Source organism: Leishmania braziliensis, chromosome 9, assembly GCF_000002845.2.
Source record: "Leishmania braziliensis MHOM/BR/75/M2904 complete genome, chromosome 9".
NCBI classification, from domain to species: Eukaryota; Euglenozoa; class Kinetoplastea; order Trypanosomatida; family Trypanosomatidae; genus Leishmania; species Leishmania braziliensis.
Genome location: NC_009301.2, coordinates 376511 through 400488, shown reverse-complemented (window position 1 = coordinate 400488; position 23978 = coordinate 376511). Strand labels below are relative to the sequence as shown.

The following is a 23978-nucleotide window of genomic DNA, read 5'->3' as shown; positions in this document are numbered from 1 at the left end:
TGGGGGGGGGGGGGAACGGCTCACACACAAGAAACGCGTGGGACTGAAGACCACTAAAATGACGGTCTTCTCCTTCGCAAAGCTCTCTCTCTCTCAAAATGTGCAACAGCTGCTTCGTCATAGTGCTTTTCCCGATTCCTCCACTGTGTTCTCTTTCGCTCGTTCAGCCACACGTACTCATTCCGGTCAGTCCCTTCCCACTTCACACTTCCTTGCGCAGCTCTTGCACGCTGATCTTCTTCCAAGCCTACGCCGACTCCTCAAGGAATTGGAAGGACTCGAGGAATGCGTCCATGTCACGCTCGTACTTACGCCATGTACCCGTCGCGCTCTCCCAGCGTACAAGCGTTGTCGTGCCATTGCGGACAAAAATGAAAACCTTGCCGACTACCTCCACCTTTTCCTTTGGCGACACCTCCTGCATCTCCTTGGACAGGAAGGTGAGGCAGTCCTGTTCCTTCAGCCGTACGACCTGGATCTTCGTGATGGTGCCGTTCGCGGCCTCCTCCTGAATGCGGGTGGCCCACTCCTCAATGCTACCCATGCAGTCAGTGTCCGTCTCCGGCTTGCCAATGCGGATGGTGACAGTCGGTCCGGTCTCCTCGGGCGACGCGGCCTTGGACGGGTCCGACGGAATGCCTTGTGGCGCGTACACAACAGTGCCGTTGCCCAACTTCGTTGAGACGACACGGCTAGAGCCGATAGCATCGAAGGTGTAGCCGTACTCTGTCGTGATAAAGGCTGCACCGCACTTCGGCTTCGGCGCTTCCGTCGATGGCGCCACACTCTTCACGGCGCGCACCAGAGCTGCCTCGGAGAGGTACGAGATGGCCTTCTGTTGCGGGTTCACAACGAGGCAGTAGTTGTTGTAGGTGAATGTTTTCTTCTCCTGTGTACCATCAAAGGCTGAGCAAATCGTGACACCGTCTATCACTTTCTCTTTGCGCTGCTTGTGCGCTGTCGTCGGGACCTTGTTCACCTCGTACAATGTAATCTCCTCCTTCTTCACGGTGGACACGAGCTGAAACTTGGCGAGATAGAGTGTTGCCTCATCGCCGGGAGCCGGGTACTCCCAGCTCCAGGTGGTATCGATGTCCATGGAGACCTTACCAGTGTGCACACGAAAGAAGCCCAGGGAGCTGGAGTCCATCGGGGTAACCACGATGTCGCGCGCTAGTTGCATGAAGATCTGGCGGTACTGATTCATGATTTTCGGGTTGCACATGATCTGAAACACGTAGGCGACACCGTTGCGCACCTCCAACAAATTGATAACGGATAGGTCGAAAAACGGGGGCATGCTCTGAGAGTATTCGAGAATGTGGCGAAACGAACCCTCTTGCACGGTGCTATCCTTGCGCACGGCCGGCTGCACAACGCCACCCGTCATCATAAGCATCTGCTGCATCGATAGGTCCTTTGAGCGGTCCTTGAACTCGGTGAGGTTTAGGTTCTCGCCACGAATATCCTCTACGGAGAGAATAATCACCGGCACGGCGCCGGGCATTTCAGCGTTCGGGAAATGCTCAAATTCTGGGTTCCACACCGTTACCATCGCCACATTCGGAATCGGTGATAGCTCCTCTCGCACCTCCCAGCCCTCCAGCACTTTCATCGAAATACCGAGGTGCTGGAAAACCTTGCGATCAGAGCTATCCACAGTCGCCACATTGGTGGTTGCCGGTTTGCTGACCACCTTAGTCCCCTCTCCAATAGCGTCTGGTATCGCTGGCTTCAGCTCATCCAAAGCTTCATCAAGAAGCAACGCTGCTGGGTCAGATACTGTAAGCATATTGACCACAGCCGGCGCTGAAGCATCCTTCTTCGCGGTAGCGGGCTGCGCTGGTAGCGCTGTCTTTGGCTTCTGTGACAAAGGCACCTCCGATGTGGAAGACTCGGTAGGTCGAGAAACAGCTTTAGGTGCTGAAAAAATCTGCTTCTTTGACTGCGAAACGCTACTCACTGGTGCGGAGAAGGCGTCGTCGTCGTCCTCAGTGCCCTTCTTGTGAGAGCGCATGACGACAATAGTGCCAATTAAGGCAGCTGACGCAAGCACAGCGCCAGTAGCGGCAAGCACCTTGTTTGACGGCATTTTATGCAGCGCAAATGAACCTACTGCGTTACAATGTGAAGAATCTTAAAACGATCCACAAGGTCTAGTGATACTGGATTGTGGAGAGGATGTGAGGGCAGAGAAGACAGAAAAGGGGGTATTTGTTAGTGAAAATACACGTGGAACCAGCACAAAAGAGCAGATAAGGAGCAAACGCAGAGAAAATGATAAATGGCGAAACAACAGAGTCCTACACCACTGAGGCACCTACGCCAGCGTCCATGTAATCCTTTCTTTGAACATTGTTTTGTAGTAGTTCTTTCCAGACGTAAAATAAGGATGCAGCCATTTTTTCGTATATTACCAGTGAGTGCAAGTGCGCAGAACTGCGCTTCGGTGCTTTGAGTTGCAAAATGAGTCTTGCCTGCGTTGCACTCGAGTGCGTCACTGCTGTTTTTAAGAAAAATATTGTCTTCTAGTTCGTTTTCTCGCCTGAATAATCAAAGAGAACCCCTTTTTGGGGGGGTTGTTTTTATTTTTCACTTGTTTTGCTCCTCATATCCGTGAGGAATAAATCTCATAGCAGCTTCTAGCAACAGCAATAAATCCCCAACCATCTTGCAATCATATTCGCTCACGTATTCAGTGATGAAACTGGACATTTCTTTTTGTGCGGAAAAAAAGAACACATGGGTCTGTCAATCGAAACGTGATTCATATCAACGCACACACACACAAGCCAAAACAAAAAAAAAAAATGAGCGTCATTCAAACACTCTTTGACGAACCATGATCTTTGAGCGGCAAACTGGACACTCTGTCAAATTTGCTGCGCAGGACATACACGCGCAAAAATGCCCGCATGGCACTAGAACTGTGTCTTTTTTTCGATAGCAAACGAGGCACAAATTTGGCAGCATGTCATCTATGGTATTCTTGTTGTCAGATCCACTGTTGTTACCGTCATTAGTCAGTGAGTTCCCGCAAATTCCTTGATCAATATAAATTGGGCAGCGGCCACTTTTCTCCAGCGCTCGTCCTAGGCGTTTCACCATGAAGCACAGAGATGAAGTGGACGGCCTCCACTCGGCTAGCTCCTTGCAGAAGCACAGGCCTGTAAAATCCACGTTGGGATGATTGTTTACAATTTTCAGTACCGATGCATTTACGGAGTCCGGAATGCGTGAGTTCCCACTAATGCGGGCGCAGGCGAGGTAAATGAAAGGCGGTTCGATGGGGAACTGATGCGATATCCAAATTTGGATAGGGATAACGAGGGACTGAACGACTGGCTCACTAGCAACGCCGCTCTCTACACTAGCATCAGCCCTCGGTATCATCGGAAAGCCAACAGAAAGTCCTCCGTAGAGGCAAATCTTGGGTTGCTCAGTGCTGCCCCATGTAGTGATCTTTCGAGAAAAGCAAAGTGAGCTGCAGACGTTGTCAATCTCCATCACAATGCGGCGGAGGACCTCAGGCCTGTAATGACTGGCGTTACTGAAAAAACGAACCACATCATCGTTCATTTTGTCTTGACTCCGGTGTAGCTGTGCATGAGCTACTCGAGAAGAAAGCACAAATAAAAGGATCACCCAGATAAAAGAGGGGCAAAAGATAAGAGGAAACGCGCGCCTTTTATGTGCTCAGGGGGTCAGAATCGTTGTAATGCTTTTCTTGTGGCATGCTTTTGGCACTGTATACGCTCACCGAAAGAAAACGGCTCTCCCGTGTAGAGGACAATTGCAAGTTGAGAAAAAACCCTTCTGGAAATGCGCAGCCGGTATGCTTGTGAGAGCACGGCTTGGGCTTTTTTTTATCTTCCACAGGCACCTTAATAGCGAGGAGCAACCCACCGCGGTCTCAGTGTCCAGTACCTGATCTGTGGAAAACCCAAGAAGCCTTTATCCCTGCAAATAACTAATCATCTCCGGTAGTGAGAGTTAGGCACCTGTGACGGGGGAATGTCAGAACAATGTATTGCTATTGATATCGGCGCCCAGGTCGTGCATGGCGCTCCGTCGTTGAAACTGGACACAAAAAAGAGAAAACTAGTGCACACTTTCACCCCTGGCTGATAAACAAGCGAGCGGGAAAGTTCTCACTCCATTCTTCTATGCTGATGGCGCTGCGCAATTTACAGGAACAGTTGAAATCAACTGAGCAACATGTGCCTGACAATGCGTCGAGTAGAGAAAGCATAAACTACACATTGCTTAAATACTGAAACGAAACTATGAGGTGACGCTTCCGAGGACCCCCCCCCCCCAACCCCACCGTCACAAACGCCATTCCGCATTCCGAAATGCCCCGCCAGCCGCAGTGAAAAAAAAAAAGAGAAATCGTTTTCAGCTTGGCGGACTCCTTTGCCTTTTCGGTGTGCTGCACGCAACCATTTTCTGCGGGGATCGAACCCGGCCTCCCTTGGCGAATGCCGGAGGCTCTCGCTGTCATTTTTGCGGCAAAAGTGCATGTACAAAAACTTCGTCATTATGCTTTTACCTTGGGGTAAGTGAGAGCGACCGATAGCTTGCATGAAAGAGCCTCAGACAGAAGATCTGAAGGCCCTGGACCGATCCTGAGTAATGGCATAAATTTATCAGAAGGCGCCAAGCTACCGCGCATCGCCCAGTGCCTTTTCGTCAAGGCAGCTTTTCTTTCCCACTTCATTAATAACGAAACCCCTTTGCATCGACGTCACTTTGTGTGCCGTAACGCTTTTGCCCCGCTTGGCCATAGTGGGAAGGCCAGAAAAAAATGAGGGGAAACCGGGAATCGGACCCGGGTATTCAGAGCCACAATCTGATGTTCTGCCACTGAACTATTTCCCCATTGCCTTTGGACAGTTTTCCCCTCGCACCACCGGATATAACAGAATCAGTCCACAGTTTTGACGCAACGAAAAAAGGAGTACGGCACTCAGGGTTCCCGAGTCATCACTGACCTCAGTACTAACTGAGCCTGTGAGTGCTTAACTTCACAAATCGGACGGGATATGGTGTTTTCACTCAAGTATGGTCGTACTCGATCTTCGGGGAACTGAAAGCGGGCTTAATATTGTGGCGGCACTGCTGCGCGTTTGAAAAAGTACGACGGGCGGGGATTGAACCCGCGATCTCTCGCGTGTGAGGCGAATGTCCTAACCACTAGACGACCATCGCACGTTGTCCTATAAAGGTGCAAAAAACCGCAACGAAGATCTGTGGCGCATCCCCCGCTATCGACGGTCCCCCTTTACCCAAAAAAAAACCACCCACACTGCGAAGCGGCGCAAAAAAACTCCGTACCCCAGCCGCGGGAAAGTGCAATACGCACACGTTGGTGAACGTTTTCATGAAAGAATCCTTGCTCGATGAAAGAAAAAAAACACCTCTTTTTCCGCCACATCTGTGAAACACGGTGCAGTTCCCGCAAAGAACCCCGAATTCCCGCACGCCACGGAAAAACCGCCGGCCCACTGCGTAGATAAGATGAAATTCCTCCAAAAAATGACAGAAAAGCTGGAAGGATGCCTTTTTCTCAATGCGAAAAGATACCGCGCGCAAGGGTCGCCTATGGATGGAACTCACTTTCCGTGTGGTGCTGCCTCCTTGTTTGCCTTGCTTTTCAATTGTTGTAACCTGCACTTAAATGACAGCTGATGAATGAGATCAAGCTACCGGAGGAGTGGGAGACGCTCTGCAGCACTGATCATGCTGAGGTAATCCACGCCTGTATCAATGGTATTTTTCGGCGACTTTTGGCCAACTTGCTCTTGGACTTTAACAATCCCAAGTTCCGTCAAGTAAAGAAAAATAACAAAGCCCTTCGCCACCTCGCACAGTCACTACCAGACCGCTTCGTTGAATTTCTCTTCTCGAGCATTGGTTTCGTCCAGCAAGACGATACTTTTATCTTTGAGGGTTCACCAGATTCGCTCATGCATGGCGACGCAGTTTTTTCGCACATCGAGCACTGCATCGACAAGAACAAGATGCAGGCTGTCGAATGTGACCTCCATCGCCTGAGACATTTAGCGGTCAAAAAGGTCACAAATAGTCCAATGTCAATAGACATGGTGCCCACTCGTGTACGACTTGCAAAAGAGCCAACTCTCCCTGAGAAAGAAAAAGTGAAGCTCCAAGCTCAATGTAGCGGCACTCAGGAAGATATGGCGGAAGAACAAGTAGTCAAGGAAGCTGTGCGCAAGACGCTACTCAATACCGGACGTGTGAGAAACAGCTTTTTTGAGGCACGTGACTTCAGTGCCCGTATCATGCAACACGGCCGCGTCTACGCCTGCACAGAAAAGTGCCCGGATCACTGCATCGAGGCACATTGGCATCTTTTGACTGGGAGGAATATCCTATATTCCTATATTGCCCACCTTTCTGCTGATGGCTCGCAACTCCTGCATCTAGGCCCCGAGCACGGATACCAATACAACAGCCTTCCTGGAGCAGCAAACTTTGGCAAGATGATCCGCTTCAGCGAGAAGCTAGTTGACGAAAATGGAAGGCTAGTGTACATCAAAACTGATGACAAGCCCGTCAAAACGTGCATCTACTGTGGTCGCGTGTTTGCCCAACTCCTACTGTAGAATACAACTACATATATGCTCGCCAAGCGCGAATACGATTTTTTGAGAAAAATAAAAAAGAATTAATGTGCCTCTGTGTATCTAGCAGCGGCCTACTTGAAATGTGCACTGGTATACCACCAATCGAAATGATACAAAGGCCCCTCAAAATCAGATAGGAATACTATGTACAGTTCCTGTTTTTGAAATAGCAGTCATATACACAAAAAGCAAACACAGATGTGTATCTTTTTATATGACGAAAAAAAAACGAACTACTCCTATTTAATGCGGTTTTTTTTTTTTCCTGCACTCTATCAGGTTCAACTTGCCTACCTCAAGTGTTTGCTTTTGTGGCTTGCCCAAGTTCAGTAGCATCACAGAAATCTGAAAAGCAGGCTTCCTTTTTTGAACAAAAAGGGATACAGAGGTGCTCTGTTTTTTTCCTTTGATTAGTGTGATTTGTAATACGCATACTTGTCACTGCTGAAGAATGAGGCATGGTTTTCGAAGGCTACATCGCTTTCACCTTATCAACATACTTGGGTAGATTCGTCAAAGGTCTCAACAAAGATTCGGTCAATGTCAGCCTCCTGAGGGGATCCATTGAACTCAAGAAGCTTGAATTATCGCCTGACTTGCTATCCTTCTCGGAGAGCTTGGAACTCGAAAGAGGTACAATAGGGACCCTCAGCATTAAGATACCATGGCATTCCATTTACAGTAAGAGGTGTGAAGTGACTGTACGAGATGTTATCATTACAATAGTTCCAAAATACCAGCGTAGTGATGCTCCGACGGAATTCTTTCGATCGAAAGAAGAGTTCCTTACCGCTACACAGGGGGTCCTTGCACATAAAGCAAACGAGGAAACTCCTGAAAAAGACTGTAAGGACAGCTTCCTTGGTCGGCTTCAGCATGCCATTCTGAAACATTTAGCCTTTCGTCTGGAGAACATTTCTTTTCGATTAGAAGACAAGACCGGCTGTTGGAAAGGGCAAACTGCTGGGGTACATGCGCACTTTGATAAGCTGACGTGTGAGGCGACAGACTCGAATTACAAACCCGTTTTCATTGGGCTTGAGGATAAAGCTGTGAGTGAATCATTCTACCGTCTTACCTCATACGAAGGGGCCTCGGTGTACCTGCTGTATTCCTCTAATAATGACAAAAAAGTGCTTCAACAGCCGTCATCCCAATTTCGGCGTTGGGAGAGTGCGGACACCTTCAGCAATGCTGAATATGTTTTGATGTCTTCTGATGGTGTGTTGACCGTTTGCTGGCAAAATCAGCCTTCTAATGAGCAAAAAAAGTTGCGCGTGTGTATTGCGCTCGTGACCAGAAAAGTAGCTCTTAAATGGAGCGAATCCTGCATTATGGCCATCGGAATTCTTTTTGAAAGCGTGAAACAGGCGCCGCGGCGTGCCTTCGTTGGGGACAGTCGACCTGCTAGTCGCATTCAAGCTGGTGACCCGGCCGGAACATCAAAGTGGTGGACCTATGCAATTGGCAGAGTGGTTGCGTATCAGCAGCGCAAGCTCTTTCTTTCTAGCCTCTTTACTTTCTGTCTGCAGCTTCTCCAAGCGCCTTGGATTCCCGATGGTCAAGGACAGAACTTGAGTGACGACCAGCTGGCTAGCATCTCTGCGCAAGATGTCATGGCATGCTGGAACGCGGCAAGAGAGTGCTTGGCACAGTTTCAGCGCACGAAAACACCACTGCAGGGGGACGCGTACACACAGTACCTGCATTACCGCTACATGAACGAGCAAAAGTCACGTGATGGGTCATTTCCGGGGTGGTACCCTTCAATAGCTCTACCGGTTGAGATTGTACTCACCATTGAATGTTCAGAGCTCGCAGTTTCCCTCGACCAAAATTTAAGGGGTGTCGCGAATCAGGCGTATATCGGTGCCACTGTGAGCAAAGACCAGCTGCACGTCCAGCTCTCCGCCGCCACCGCTACCGTGGTCGCAGAGGAGAACGAAGATAATCCCGTTCTTGCCATTGCCGGTAGTGACACCGCCGGTGTGTTGCTTATAGCGTCGAAAAGGGGGCATTCCCCAAGCAGCGGCGAGCTTGTCATCGAAGAGATCGTAACCTGTCTCGACTTGTGTTTTCAAGAGCTTCTGGTTGCGAAGGTAACCTCATACATCGCTGCCGCAAAGCCATTTCTGTATCAGGACTTGTTGGATGGCTCACCCGCTGCAGTCTTGGTGGAAGACAAGCTGGACTACCTAGCGATGAAAAAGCAGCAACAGCTGTTCTCGTCATTTGGCATCATCGTGAAATCCATTACCGGGAAGGCTGGTGGAGTCTACTTGCACGCGCAGCGCTCTCAGCTAGCTCTCGCGCAGAATATGCCAATTGTGGTTGAAATTCAGGAAATGAGCGTCATTGCCAATGATTCTACTCTCGTGCAGCTGTGCTCGATTACCGTGGCTCCCACCGTAGTCAGTGACGGTATTCGTATTGAGGTAGTGACCGACAGTGCAAGCATGTCCACCAACGTTGAGGGCTTTGACTACGTGAAGCAGCTTCTTGAATCAATGAAGCAGCAGTGGTCCAGCCACGCGAGCAGCTTTGTGTCAGACCCGCATGCTAGGAGCTCAGCCGACGCAAAACGGGGTGCGCTATTGAAGGAGGAAAAGTCCCAGGTGAATCTGGCGCTGCGGTTCGAGTTTATCGAATACGGTGCTCTGGCGCTAGAAAAATTTTCTGTACGAGCCACCTTCGGTGATGGATGGTACATTCACCTCAGCGCCGCCGGTGGCACGACGGAAGGATGGTGCCACAGCATTCCACCGCGGCCGCAAGATCCTTTCATCGACATTCAAATATGGGCAGGTGACTTCTTGGCGCACTCACCATTCGCTGGCAACATTGAGGACAGCGGCACTGCCTTCACGTGTAGCTTCAACCACGTGACCCTATCCCTCGGCGACGATCTGATATGCAGTGTAGAGTCTCTTTACGACACTGTGGTAATGATTCTTTTCGAGGAGGACCGTCACGTGTATCTGACCGAGCGCGACAAGTACACCACCCCTCACGTCAGCGGTTTCTTTACAGGCACTCACACGATGCTTCTCTTAGACAGCAACGGCGGTGATTTGACCTTGCTGCCGGAATACGCTGATAGTGCAGTCCCCGGCGGCACGGCGGGCAGCGCCAACATGCGCCACCTCGGCGCGACCCCGCCACTAACGCCATCTCCGCTCACCGTGGAGCTTCTTGGTGAAGAGTGCCTGCACGTATCTCTGCAGCGGTACAGTGACAAGCGCATGGATATCCACGTCGTGCTCCAGAAAGGCGTGAACGCATATCTCATTGATGCACCGGCGCACATCCCTCTTCTCGTGCCGCGAGAGAGTATGCGCGCAGAGGTGGACTTTCATCTGTGCGCGCCAAGCGACGCAGACTTGCTCATGTTCCCGTACGGCCGGATGAACATGACCATGAAGCTGTCCAACGTGGCAGTCGTCACGCACATGCCAACGCTAATGGCCGCCTGGGCGCACTTCAACACGCCGTCGCTGCCGCTGTGTCGCCTGTGTAACATCGGTTCGCGTCTCCATTTTTCCTCCCGCCGCAGCCACCCCGGTGTGACACTCGCGCCGCGGTCGCCTGCCTCTGCCTCCGTGGAGGCGCTTGGCGCTGCCGCCTTTGCCCGCATCTCGCGCCTCCCGGAAAGTGGGGTGAAAGACACCTCTGCATCGTTGACTACCCTCGCCTCGTGTGCCACGTACTCGGCGCAGGTGTTTCCATCCGATGTGCGCCTGTGCATTGAGGTTGCTAAATCGGAGCTGTACTATCCATGGGGTGAGGGCAGTGTGGCACCCCTGTACCTTCACGCCGAGGTGCCGAGCTGGGAAAGTGTCTTGCTGAAGCGAGACGACTGTGTAGAGGTGACTGCGCGAGGATTGTTGTCAATGCCCCGTGTCAGTGCCATGTTGCACACTCTCCCACGTACGATGAGCGAGACAGCGGCGCAGTACGCAGAGGGGAGTGCCGTGCGCGCCGCGCATTCACCTGACGTCCAACACGCTGCCTTTCCGGACGAGGAGTACTTTGCGACACCGCAACACTGGGCCTCGCCGCCGCCCGCTTCATCCCTCATCCAAGTGCACGTCGTGTACACGATGGACAGCCGCCCGCCGTTCTGTCCGGGAAGCTCCGACGAGTCTCTGCGAGTCTCCTTGACTGCTACAGCTGTGCCTGGCAGCGGCGCGTTGCCGGGACCTTTGCACATGAGTCTGCGCTCGCCAGCTGAGGTAGCCGCGTGGCTGACCTTTTTTACATTTTTCAATCTCACCAACACGGTTCCGCTTCCCATATCGGGCCGCGCAGCTACCGCCTCATCTGCGTTTGCGTCAGAAGGGAAAGACAATGGCGGCGGTGACGGGAGCAGCATTACCACCGTTAAGGCGCAGAACCCGCGCCGCCTCATCGTGAACGTGCACAGCTCTCCAATCGTGTTTCATCTGCCCTTCGCAGCGGCGGCAGCAGTGCTGTGGGATGGATTGGAGTATGTGGCCTCACCCGGCTATAACGCACTGAGTATACCGAAGCTGGATGTGTTGGTTCATGAGCAGCTGTGGTACGCCGCAGCGACAGGGATGGAAACGTTAGTGCAGCAACTGGCTGCGTTGCGTGACAGCGGCTACGCTGTTCTGTCTCTTCGTAGCAGCAGTAGTAGCAGTAGCAGGAGCACGGGGGAAGTGGATATGGTGCCTGCAATACTATTCGAGTCGCACGCTACAGGTCCAACAGCGGTCAAGGTACGCCGACGACTGGTGCTGCCCGCTATCGTAGGGCAGCTTTCCCATACCACCACCCTCGTACAGCTACAGCAGTGCTCCACGCTTGCCGCTGTGAGCGCAGTTTTTGAGGCTCGAAGCGCACAGACTGCCCTGCTCAATGCCGTGATTCTGCAGGAGAGTCAGCGCCAGAAGCTGCGTTACGCGTGCTGCTGTACCACATCCGCCGGTGGTGGTGGGAGCAGCTGCAACAGCAGCGGTACTGACGCCGACGCGCAGGCGCAACTGCTACCCCTCCTTTCTCCGCCCTTGGCGATACACATCCACAGTGCCTGCCTCACGTTTGAGTGGGTGAGCGGACTACAACGGGGCCTGCGAGCGGGGGTGACAGTGGCGCTTGCAAATGCGCGGTGCAACGATTACAATACGCCCAGCCGCCACCTCTCAGCCGACCAGCTCACCGACGACAACTGCGACACCACCGCACACACTCCCCAGCGCTTTCCTCTGACGGCGTCCGTGCCGCTTCTTGTGGAGGTGGAGGCAGTAGAGGCGTATGTCTGGTGGACTACCGCAGAGAGCACCAGCACCACGGAAGCCGCCGTCGGCGAGAAGGTGACGTCGCTCGAGGAGCCGCAGCCGACGAGTAAGCAGCACCTGAACCTGCCGCTGGTGACGGCCTGCATGCCGCTCCTACTGTATCCACTCCAGGTGCGCACGCGCTTTGACACCGCCTCGCAGACGGGGGACGCAGGTGCAGGAAAAACCGCAAATGGCACAGGCTCGGTTGTGGCCCCATCGTCGAGAATCTTTGTATCTGTCGAGCAGGAAGACGCACGAGTAGCGGCAAGCGAAGAAGAGCTCGAGATAAGTTTTGCAGTGAACGGTGGGGACGATATCACCAGCGCAATCATGAGCCGCTCGCAGTCGCCCTCCACTGCGTCTTTACACACAATAATGTCGACCACCAGCGACAGCAAAAGCAACGTCACAGCGACAGCGGCACCCAGTTCTATCAGGACCCCCACGCGCCCTGCGGAAGCGCAACCAACGTCTGTCTTCTTAGTGACGCCGATTTGCGTCGTACTCAACACCTCCGCGTATGTTGTGCTGAGCGAGATGCTGCTGCATAAAGTTCAGGGGAAAACTGCAGCGACAACAACGGGAGCCCAGGGTGCGGTGGCAGTAACAACACCACCTGTTCCGCAGGGCATCGCGGCCGTCAGTCAGTACTACCTCACGTACCTTGTGGAGCCTCCGATGGCAGCGCGAGGCAGTGCCGCGACATCCAGCCCCTCCATCTCCTCACCTCTCTCACCGCTCACCTACAGCAGAAGTGGGTCGAGCAGCTATACTGGCAGCGCCAGCAACGGTCTTGGCGGCAGCTCCGGCAGGTATGCGTCTTCGCGCGCACTGCCTGCGCTCTTGCGAATGACGAAGATGATGTACGTGCTCCGTTACGACAGCGCACAGCAGCGCGTGTGGACAGAAAAACAGTCTCAAGCAACGTGGAAACTGGAGAAACAGCAGGTGAATGACGCCAACTCAGCCAGAAAAGAAGAGTGTGTGCGTGAGTCGTCTGTTGGCGGCCCCGGCGAAATGGTCGAAGAGAAAGAGCGTAGTACGTCGAGCATCTTCCTCCCCCTCCCTTCGCTGCACACGGTGGGCGGGATGCCGATTTTGCCAACGCCGACGGAGAACGAGGCCCCCGTCGAATCACAAGAGGCAGAGGCTTATAATGGCCACGCACAGTCGTTAACGCACGTCACGGCTGCCATGCCAACGTTGGTGTCACAGGCTACCACGAAGTCTCGTTTGCAGATGCGCATGGCTGTGGCGGAGGTGTGTATTAGGCTCGTCCACTACCGTGATGCCGAAACAGGCGCCGCAACTGCTTCCGAAGAGCAAGATTTCTGGCAGCACTACGCAGTCGTCCACGCCGCAACGCGTTGCGTAGCAGCGGCAAGTCCTACGCCGGCTACTACGGCCCGAACACCGCGCCTCATGACGTTCCTCGCCACTACTGTCGCACCTCTGCAATCACTCCACCCAGCCAGTAAGCACACGAACATGAACAGCAGCAGTACCTCACAAAGCTCCATGAGCAGCAACGTCAGCCTGACATCGCGCAGTCGTACTCTCTGGCAATTGGGTCCACCGCCCGCCTCACCGACAGCTGTACGGCAGCAGTTGCTGGCCCCTACCACAATACTCGAGGAGGCGTGTGTGGATGTTTTGCGTGTACAGCTGAGTGGCGTCATCGTATCCAGTTTCACCGACGCGCGCTCTGTCCAGTTGGAGTCGTGCGTGTGTACCTCAGTGAAGAGCCCCAGTCGTCCGCTCCTCTCTATGACTCAGGTGGAGCTGTACGTTCCGTCTTCCGCTATCACATATCCGTCGGCCGAAAAAGCCGAAGAAACGGTGGCACGAGACCTTCAAGGCGCTGCCTGGGTTCCGGAGGTCGCGCGGGGAATGGAGACTGCACCCGCGGCACAGAGCATCAGCGCATTTCCAACGACGTCGCGACAGGACACGAACGCATTCGCCGCACTATGGGCTCCGGTGCTGTCACAGCCACAGCCTCAGCCTTCAGAGCCGACAAGGCGTGCAGGGAGGAGCAGCTTGGTCGACCCTCCATCAGTGGCAGCAGCTCCCACGGCACCCTCGACAAGCGCCGATACCTCGAACCGCAATGACAGCGGGGACCAGAGACAGGCTGCTATGATGCAAGGTGAAGTGGGATGCCGCCTGGAGACGCTGGTTGTCGATCTCAGCGCAGTCGCGTTACGTGCCTGGTTGAGCTGCCTCGTCGAGCACCCGGTCGCCGCGCTGCGAGCCGCTGCAGAGGAGGAGGAAAAGCGAGTGAGAGCTATAGCGAACAGGCCCCACAGCGCCGACACCGTTGCTGCTGTGACAACGCTGCTGGATAAAAGTGAGGAGGAAGCCACGGTGCCTGTTCTATCGCCTGTGCAGTGGAAACCTGGTCAAGGTCTTCGTGTGCATGAGATTCGTGAAGCCTTTTGGAGTCTCGAGCACGACATCACCCTCTCCCGCGACGGCCTCGTCCTTTTCTTCTCAAGCCAAGACACAAACTTGCTGACGGTGTACCTCAATGGTCACGACATCGTGCTCGACCCCTCACTGCTTCTTCGCCCGGCAGGACTGCAGCGGGTGGTAGTGGTGGTCCAGAGTGGACTCACCGTTCGGTTTGTCGGCAGCGGCCGTGTGCGGCTCCCACTTGCGCTGTGGAGCTCGTCCCTGGTCGAGACGGCGGCGAACGTTGGTGTGGAGACGGCTCTACTGCCTTTCATGGCGATTGGCGAGGGAAGCTACCTAGAATGCACCCAGGTGCGGCTGGGCTTTACCGAAACCACGGCAGGGAGCTCAGCGGGCGGTGGCAACGGTTGGGCAACGACTACTTCGACCCAAAAGCCTGTGCCCGACTCGTCCGCTTTCAGCTCAAAACACTCGACAGTGGTCAAAGCCGCGGAGAGAAGCGAGGAAGCAAGAGCAGACGTGTCATCGCCATCACCACCTCCGTCGTCCCATGCAGACCTACACAACTCACAGATGGTGCACCGCAATGTGCATTTTCACCTGCCTCACATCTCAGTCATCATCGAGCCGAGACACGAGTCCCGGCAGCTGCACATCCGCACAGCGGTAGATTCATGGATGAGCCTCTGTAACGGACGACTGCTGCACGACGACGTGCGGTGCACCAAGTTCATGGTACTCTCGGAGTCCGTGTACAACGCCGCCACGACGACGGCACGCACGACGGTGCTGGCACCTGTCGACGTACGCGTGTGTAGCAACAATGGGCGGCACCACGCTGTCTCGCTGGGTGCGGTGCAGGTTGACCTTGGCTGTGCAGACCTGTTGATCATGTCCACGTACGCTGGAGAGTTACAGGCACTGCGGTTGTACGCCAAGCACCTGGCCCACAGCAAAGCAGAAAAGGCATTCCTCGAAATGGTAGAGGCCACCTTGGCATGGAAAGCATCAGCGGCTACCACGAACCACATCGGTGCGCAGGGAGAAGAGGATGAGCAAGACGATGAGTTGTACGACGACGAGGGCGATGTCAGCGACAAGAGCAAAGAAAAAGAAGAGGAGCAGGAGAGGCCCACCAGCGGCGCCAGTGGAGGTAGTGAGCACGAGGGAACTGTGCTTGCAATGCCGCCGTCAAGAAGCGGCTACGCACGCGTCAACCATACCAACAAGGCCTCTGCGACAGCAGCAAGTACAGCAGCAGCAAGTGATGGGGCGAACAGCGTCGACCGGCCGCGGCCATTGTTGTCAGGACCAAGCACGGAGTGCTACAGGAAAACGCCGCCCCCCGCCACCCTGCAGAACTCTGCCCCGTACAGATCTAGCGTCACGAAGAGGTTCCTACGGCAGGGCGGTGCCGCGAGCAAAGAGGACGACGACGGCCAGGTGTGCCCCACATCCACTGTTGATGCGCGGCGGCAGCAGCAGCAGCAGCGTCGGCGTAGGCGCCAACAACTTCGCCTTCTGAAGCAGCAGTCCCGTGAGTTCTCGTGGGTAGTGTTTACTGCTTCCGTTGAGGTTATCTTCAGCGATCACCGCTACCCACTCGTTCAGATGCACGTACAGGATGTCGTGGTGCGTCGCACATCTACCTCGGCCCTCGCCTCCACCTCCCTCGTGCAATGCCAAAGAGCTAGCGTGCGGGTTCACGGGCGTGGTCGCTGGGACGTGCTCCTCAAGCCGAGCGCTGCACTGACGTGGTCGCTCACGCAGACGGTGTCGCGCCACAGCAGCAACCGACACACCTCCCTGGTGGTGGATGGAGTCCACTGGCAATGCTCGCATCTTATCGTTGCAAAGATACTTTACATTAATCACCAGTTTGGAACCCTAGCTACGTGCCTTAGGCGACGCTTGACCATGGCGGTCGCTGCAGTGGGAGAAGCAGGCAGCTCGGCAGCACCGGCATCCGTCGCCGGCGTGGCCCTGGCGTCTCTGACCAAGGGCAGAGGCGAAGAAAAGGGTTTAGGAAGGGACAGCAGAAGCGACACTACAGCGAGCAGCACTTCTGTTAGCTCCGATGGGGACGACAGCAGCAACAGTGGGAGCGATAAGAGTCGCAGCAGCAGTGGCCGGGAAAGCAATGCCAACACTGAGACATTCTCAGACACGAGCTCGAAGCGCCCACAACTGCAGCCGCGACGAGATATAGTGGCGATGGGGACCGGTGACCAGAGCAGCGTCGATGCTCTGACAGTGGCAGCGACATCATCAGCATCGCCTTTCCCTGCCGCTGCCGCCACCACCTCCAACCCACTCGTCATGTCGATGTCGCTGTCTCAGCGTGATGGTCACCGCAGGCCATCTGGGACTTCAGGTACAGGGGCACCCCTGGCGACTACGACCATCTCCCCTAGGATGGCAACACATCGCCTTTTGAATAGTTTTAGCCACACCCTCTTCGCCGCCATCTGTGAGCGCGCGGCAGTGACGAAGGTGCCGTCGACGGCAACGTCTGATGTGCGGAGTTCAGCGGTCAGATCGGTAGACCCATCGCCATCATTGACGTCTGCAGCAGTAACAGCAGTGCCGATGCTGTGGCGCTGCAACGAGCTCTACCGGCTTCCACCCGCCTCCTCTACCGATATCTTCATCTCGTACCGCCGTGCCCACTCGCTGATGTTGACCTTCTTCACGGCCGAGTGTGTGGAGTGGAATAGGGTGAAGGGCGCCTGGGCACTAAATGCTGAGGGAGAGACAGCGCTGGCAGCAAGGGCCACCATCAGCGCTGCTAAGTCAACAACGCGGGTACCTCTTATGACCCCGCAGCAGCATCCGGACACCTCCAGTGCTGCCTCTTCATTTCTCTCTTGCGTCGCTATCCCTGCCGCGACAACCAACTGGTTAGCCTTTACATCCCTGCAGTACGGCATGGCGAGACCTCTGACCGTACACACCACTCTCCCCAGAGGAACAGCGGCTGCAGCAGCACCCACACCGACAGCGGCATCGCCATCGTGCCTGGACAGCAACATGACCTCACGGCCGAGGTCACCCATGGCAGCAGCGTCATGGATGACCACCACGGCGGCGGGGATCAGCGACTATGGCGACAGTCATAGGAGCGGAGGTGGCTTCAAGACGCCTGCGTACTCGTTAGCGTTGACCTGTGTAGACACAGAGGAGGAAGCCGACACGTTATGCTACCCCATTGTAGTCACCAGCGAAGAAAACAACGATGATGGTTCGACTCCTGCCGCGCATCAGCAGCAGCACTACCACCGAAGACATGCTCATCACCGCTCCCCCACTGCGTCCTCGGCCGACACCTCCGCACCGCCTTCCCGTAACGCGTCATTCATGTGCGCGGGCTCGCTAGCGAAGGATGTCGCTTCGCAAATGACGCGAGGCGGCAGCAGTAGCAGGGCCGGTGCAACTCGCCGCACTTCCGGTGACTGCGCACCTGCTGAGTGTAGAGGGCCGCCGCTGCACAACCAGCTGCACAGTACCCACGACCGTTACGATCGCCTGCAAGTACACTGCGGTACTGCCTCCACCAACTCGCATCCAGGCCAGCGACACGGAGGCGGTGCTACACTGTCAACAGGGACAGAAGAAAGCCAGCAGCCCTCTGGACAATGGAAAGAAGAGTCGCGCACCCACGATACTGCCCATGTCCCACTAGTGGCGCACCAGCAGCATCCGCAACCGCCGTCCCACAGCCCAGCAGCGACAGCCCCAGTGGCTTCAGGGCAGGATATCGAGGGAGGCAGCGGGGACCTGCTCGTCGTGCGCCTGCAAGCACGCAGCTCCCTCTGCAACGAAACTGGCTGCACATTGCAGCTTCTGTCTTCCCCCGAGTTGTTCAAAGGATCCAACTCGGCTGCTGACGCCGTATCCTGGCCTGCGACGTCAGCGACGGTGCCCCCAGGCTGGCAGCTCCCGCTGTATGAAGAAAACGTGCACAAGGAAGTGGTGCTGCGCGTGTGCTGTCCCTCGACCCGGTGGATGCCTTCACCGGCTGCACGGAGTGCAGCCGCGGTCTCCTCTGACAACATGAACGTCTCCGGGTACACAGTTGGTGTAACGGAGACGATGAGCACCGCTGCAACGCACCTGCGCTGGTATGAGGCGCGCATCGTGTTGGGGCAACTGGAGAGCGGACGCTTTCTCTCCTTTCGGCGCGTTGATGTGGGGGGTGGTGCGGTGCCTCCATCTGCAGGCGTGGCAGGTGCGGCAGCGGCGAAAGACGCAGCGTGTCCTTTGCACCACCGTGCTACCAGCAGCCACTTCGGCGACGATGACGATGCGCGGCTGCTCGCCCTCTTTGTGATCCGCACGTATTCTGCAGACGGGTTGGTGCAGCGTATCGCCCTGTACCCCCGTCTCACCCTCGTCAACCACCTTGGCCTCACCGCACGGGTAGTGGTGCTGCAGCAGGACCCGCTTGCGGGCCCACAGACTCCAGACGAGGCCACACTCATCGCACAATGGACGGCGCCGTTTGTCGGGCGCGGGCGGCACGATCGAGAGCGCTTTTACCGCAGCCTTGTCACTCTCGGTGCCCATGACGCGCTTCCACATCAGCACGCTCTCCCGTTGCACTTCTGCACGTACGGAAGCAATCTCGTCCTAGGTCTGTCATTTACTCAGAGCACCGGTGACGCCTTCTTCACGGCGGACCTTGACTCGGTGATCACGCATCTGCGCGATGCCGTGGATCATCACCCACGTCTGCTGCAGCTACGCGACAACAACGGGCGACCCTTCTATGTGCAAGTCAGTGTGATGTCGCGCACAGTGGTGCTGTCTGTAGCGTTATGGGTATACAACCTGACCGAGTACCCGCTGCTCATGACCGACAGCGTTCTGCAGGGCCGTCTCTGCCCTGGGCAGAACAGCACCAGTGGCATCATCCCGTCGCAGGGGGAGCCGTTCCTGATCGGCTGCCAACTCGCTGACTTCACGCAGGGCTTCTTTGCGATTGGGATGGACGGTGGCTGGTCTGGTGCGGTGCCCATCGACGTCGGCTCCAGTGGTGTATTTGTGTCCGCCCTGCCTCAACTCGGCATCACGCGCAGCTGCAACTACTCAATTCTCTTCCCAAACGCGCAGGAGGGGCGGCCCATAGTCATCCAAATCACGCCGCGGTGGGTCTTCTACAACAACACCTCCAAGCGACTGCGACTTCAATTTCGCTTTCCTGGACTAGAAAACGAAATGCAGAAGGCAGAGAGGCGGCGGCGACGGCTGCTGATGCGGGAGATCGGTACCACCACAGCAGAGAGCGGCAATGAGGCCGCAACACTGCCTTTCACGGCTGCCGAGACAGCCCCACAAGCGGTGCGGCGTCGACTTCTCCTTGAGACGGACGACACCGTTGGCGCCCTCACCTCCATCGCAGAGGTACAACTGAACCCCGGCGACTACCACGTGAGCTGCATTGGCCCGATCGAGGGAAACCAATTCCGAGTGCAGGAGGTATTGCAGGGGGCACTGCCCACTATTATGTCCATCACTGGCTCAGACTGTGTCAAGCATCGCAACGTGGCCTCCTACGAGTCGCAGTACACCCCGTACATGGATGTCGACCGCCCGGGTGAAGCGACGTTCAACCTGTGGGCGGCGCCGCGTGCGCCGGGGAAGCAGGTGGCCGTGAGCTACGGCGGCCACTTAATTGTGCAGCGGCCCTCCGCGCCACACCCGACAGAGCTAGAGCCGCACGACATGTACGCTACCGACGCCGTCATCACAGGCAGTATTGCCGTGGTGGTGCAGAGCGCTGAGAATGTACTAGCGGTGCTGCTGCAGCCGATTCAGGGAACGAAGATCCTCTTGCAGAACCGCACGAAGTCGCATACCGTCATGGTGCGGCAGCAGGGCAGCCGCCGCCGCAACTGCATTCCGCCTCGCCAAAATCGTTTTTTCCTCTGGGAGGACGCGCGCCAGGAGCACGCCATTCGTGTGCACATCCTTGGCTACAAGGGCCGGTGGTTTGATGTGGACTTCAGCGCCGGTGAGTGCCAGGTGACACGGCACGTCGACATCAAAGCTGCGACCGCCGCTGAGACGCTCGAACATGCACGCCAGCTGCACCCGCACCCGACACAGGTGAAGCTGGGTGCGGAGCTGCACGGACAGATTGCGGCAGCAGCTGTATTCCCCTTCCACGTGCGCAGTTATACCAATGCTGAGAAGACGCGCGTCACAGTTCTGATCACAGAGTCCCCTGTGCCGGTCTACGCCGCGATCGACTCATGGCGCACCTCACAAGCCATGTCTTTACGCATGACGATGGTGCAGCTCAGCTGGATACAGGAGATGAGCACGTACGTGGCGGCTGCGGCGAAGTTCGCAACGCCGTTTGCGATCGATGGCGGTGATGATGGGATGTTCGACGATGACACAGCTAGTGTGGTAATCGCACCCGCCGAGGATGCTGATCGTGGCGGCGACACCGCGGCTTCCAGCACCGATGGTACACGCATGCCGCCACGCGGACGCCTCTTGCGCCAGCGCAACAACACTGTCAAAGCCGTGGCGGAGACTGCACCGGCGTCCAGCGTTGCGAATGTGGCCCTCTTCTCGATTGTCCTGGAGGGGGTGCAGCTGGAGCGCCTCGCCACGGAGGACAACGAAAATTTCTACTTTGCGGTACACCAGATGCAGTGGGTGGATGAGAAGTTAGAGACAGTGTTTGTTTATCGAGCGAGGCCTCGGCTGCCACCGTCTACTGCCATGCTGCAAGGTGCAGTCGCAGTTCAAGGCAGTGCAGATGCAGCAGCGGCGATGCCGCAAACACCACTGGTCTTCTCAGACTCCCCATCTTTGTCCTCACGTGCGAAGCGAAACGCCAGCGACCGCGTTGGTAGTCCCAGCAAGCGACGGCCGCAGCATCGCGCCGGCTGTGTAACGCTCTTGGCGCCCATCGCCGCCACTGTTAACCACCTGCTCCACACAGCTCTTGGCCGAAGTGACGCATTTCTTCTCTGCATGGAGAAGCGAAATGACCTGGAGCTCAGCTATAGTCTCATCAAGTACGCTGATGGCGTGACGCGCTACACAGAGCTGCGCTGCGTTCTGACCCCGCTCGTCGTGATGCTGACCGACTTTTTGCTGGTGGATGTAATCCAGGAGGTGCGTCGGCTGCGAGTACTCCTCGGCCTTAGCAAGAAGACGGCCGCCTCACAGACCACCACGACGGCGCCGCTGGTGTTGACTGTCTCCTCGCTTCAGCAGCAGCAACAGCCAACGTGGCGTGCCTTCAGAGATAAGGGCACGGGTGGCACTGTTATGGCTGTGGTACCAAGTAAAGCTGCATTTTCCTTCCCTTTTGCGCGCTTCTCCTCGCGGCGGCCGAGGCAACGCAGCGGCAGTGTAGTTGTGGCAGACGGCGAAAGAGATGCAGAGGTGCCGCCAGCTGAGCAACCGACCCCTGCAGCCCAAGTGGAGCCTCGGCACCGGTCCCCGAACGAAAGCCCTCTCAGCGAAGACGCAGGGCAGCGGTATCGCGGCCGACGAGCTGGACCGCTGCCGCTGATGGCTAGTCGAAGCAGAAGCAGCGACAGCGACATGAGCAGCATTACGATTGCATCGTCCGTGTGCACGACACGCACTGGCAGCAACGTCACGCACAGCAACCAAGTGGGCGAGAGGAGCAACGTCAAGCGGAGCTGGAGGACATCTATCCAGCACTTCCGACGCCACTCTAACCCATCGCGTGCCTCGACTGGTGTCACCACCATTGCAACGCCACCTCAGCAGCAGCGAGACGGCAGCACTTCTGGCTTTCTTTCGCAGGCTGTCTTTCTTCAACAGCTCGTACAGGAAGTGCGTACACGCCTGGATCAGCGGGGGACGGCTGTGATGGTCGGGTCGCTGGCAGTCCCTACCACCCGAGGAGAGAAACGGTTGCGGACTCGCAGTAGGCGACTGTCATTCCTGCACGAAAGAATCGCCGGCGCAGGTCCTGAGGCGCGAGGACAGCAGCTGCTACTCGGTGCCACCTCGACTGCTGTGTGCTGCCACCGAAGTTCAATGCAGCACAGTAGGCCAGACGATGGTTTTGTGAGGGCCACCACCGTCGATGCTGACGGAAACCGCACTGTGGCTGGCGTGGGGAACAGCGGTGCCAGGGCTGTGCGCGACACTGGAGTTGGCAGTCGTGGAAGCGGCGCCGCAACCACGCACGATGGTGCAGGCAACTCTAACACAACCTCCCTCATGTTTATCGAGAGGCTCGAGGTGCAGCGCGTGACGCTGTACGTCACCTTTGTTCGCCACAGACCCGACCCACTGCGACCGCTGCTCGGTGCCTATGCGTGGATGCTGCCCAGTCAGCTACGTCAGCGCGAGTTCTACCTCCCCGCCTGGACGCTGACGCGGCAGGTGGAGACGCCAGCTTCGCTGCAAGCGCGTCTTGTACGATGGGTGATGAACAGCTTGCGCGAGCAATGGACCAAGGTGACGAAGCTCGGCACACTGCTGGCCGCACTACAGTTCTGGCGGCACCAGATAGTGCCTTTGCACGGTGCTCCACGGGCATTGACGCTCTCCTGCGTGCAGCAGCAGCAGCAGCAGCAAGAGAAGGATAGCGGCGGTAGGCAGCCACTCACTACCTTCGCCCCATGCGTGTCCTCGGGTGAGGAGGAGAACGATGACGACTGCAACGCGGGTGTGCAGCGAGGCGGTTCGCAAGTGGAGAGGCCCGTTACGTCCCTGCAGCAGCGGTGATGATGACGATGCGAAAGGCTTAGAGGGGTAGGGGGTGTGCAGGGAAGGAGTGTATAGGCACCCATCCTCTTCAACGATCTGTGTTGGGTGGGTCTCTCTATCTGTAGGTCAATGCCGAGCCATTGGACAAGAGCTGTAAAGACTTTACCCTCCCCCCTCACTCCCGCCTCCTACCTCTCCCAAGATGACCAGCGATGCATCACACTTCGGACACATTCTTTGTGTGCTGCTCAGCACCATACGCATACACCAGGAACACACACACACAAACATGGGTTTGGGCCTACGCCCTACGTCGATGATGTGACAGGAAGGCAGAGGCGATTGCAAAGCCTTCAAGAGCAAACTCACCAAAGTCATAAACACACGTCGCTCTCTGCACGCGCTGCGACTCTCTGTGATTGATGTCCCATAGAAGTGCACCACCTCTCTCCGTCACATCCCCCTAACCTCACCCCCCCCCGGCAGCTGTGAGGCGGCCCCATGCAGGTGTGGTGACCTTTTATCGCCCCTTAACACCACTGTTTTCATCCCTGCACTCCCCTCTCCTCCCTCCCCCCTCCTCATCGACCTTCATCTTCACCACTGCATTCGCCCTCCCCTACCACTCACCTCCTCCTCCCATTCATCACTGCATCCACACTAACGCTGCACACGCGTACCCCGATGCCTCTCTCATCCTCACCTACGGGTTTTGCATATTTGTCCGTTATGCACTCACTGGCACCTGCTAGATCGACTCACCCATGCACTCACACACACACATACGCCACTACTACTACTGCAAGCCCACTCGCCCTCATTCCTCTTCACGGCGCACACCTTCCCCTTACTCTCCTCCCCATCTCCCTCATCGTTTACCGCAATTTTCACCGCTCTCCTT

The 23978-nt window shown here is 56.2% G+C and overlaps 3 protein-coding genes and 3 non-coding genes across 6 annotated transcripts; 2 read left to right on the top strand and 4 right to left on the bottom strand.

The window, feature by feature from the left end:
- Positions 1 to 247: 247 nt before the first annotated feature.
- LBRM_09_1060 (conserved hypothetical protein) lies at positions 248 to 2092 on the bottom strand (the record flags this gene model as incomplete). The annotated part of the gene is made up of 1 exon (XM_001562670.1): positions 248 to 2092. The coding sequence occupies one exon, from the start codon at positions 2090 to 2092 to the stop codon at positions 248 to 250; it is 1845 nt and encodes a 614-aa protein (XP_001562720.1).
- Positions 2093 to 4810: 2718 nt separating this feature from the next.
- On the bottom strand, positions 4811 to 4881 carry LBRM_09_tRNA4. Its single transcript has one exon. It is a non-coding gene; the product is annotated as a tRNA-His (tRNA).
- A 76-nt stretch (positions 4882 to 4957) lies between these two features.
- Positions 4958 to 5077, bottom strand: LBRM_09_rRNA1. Its single transcript, XR_001182242.1, has one exon. It is a non-coding gene; the product is annotated as a 5S(M5) ribosomal RNA (ribosomal RNA).
- Positions 5078 to 5138: 61 nt separating this feature from the next.
- LBRM_09_tRNA3 lies at positions 5139 to 5211 on the bottom strand. Its single transcript has one exon. It is a non-coding gene; the product is annotated as a tRNA-Val (tRNA).
- Positions 5212 to 5690: 479 nt separating this feature from the next.
- LBRM_09_1050 (conserved hypothetical protein) lies at positions 5691 to 6629 on the top strand (the record flags this gene model as incomplete). The annotated part of the gene is made up of 1 exon (XM_001562669.2): positions 5691 to 6629. One exon carries the CDS (start codon positions 5691 to 5693, stop codon positions 6627 to 6629), a length of 939 nt encoding a protein of 312 aa, XP_001562719.2.
- Positions 6630 to 7108: 479 nt separating this feature from the next.
- On the top strand, positions 7109 to 23095 carry LBRM_09_1040 (conserved hypothetical protein; the record flags this gene model as incomplete). Its single annotated transcript, XM_001562668.2, has 1 exon — positions 7109 to 23095. One exon carries the CDS (start codon positions 7109 to 7111, stop codon positions 23093 to 23095), a length of 15987 nt encoding a protein of 5328 aa, XP_001562718.1.
- Positions 23096 to 23978: the final 883 nt, after the last annotated feature.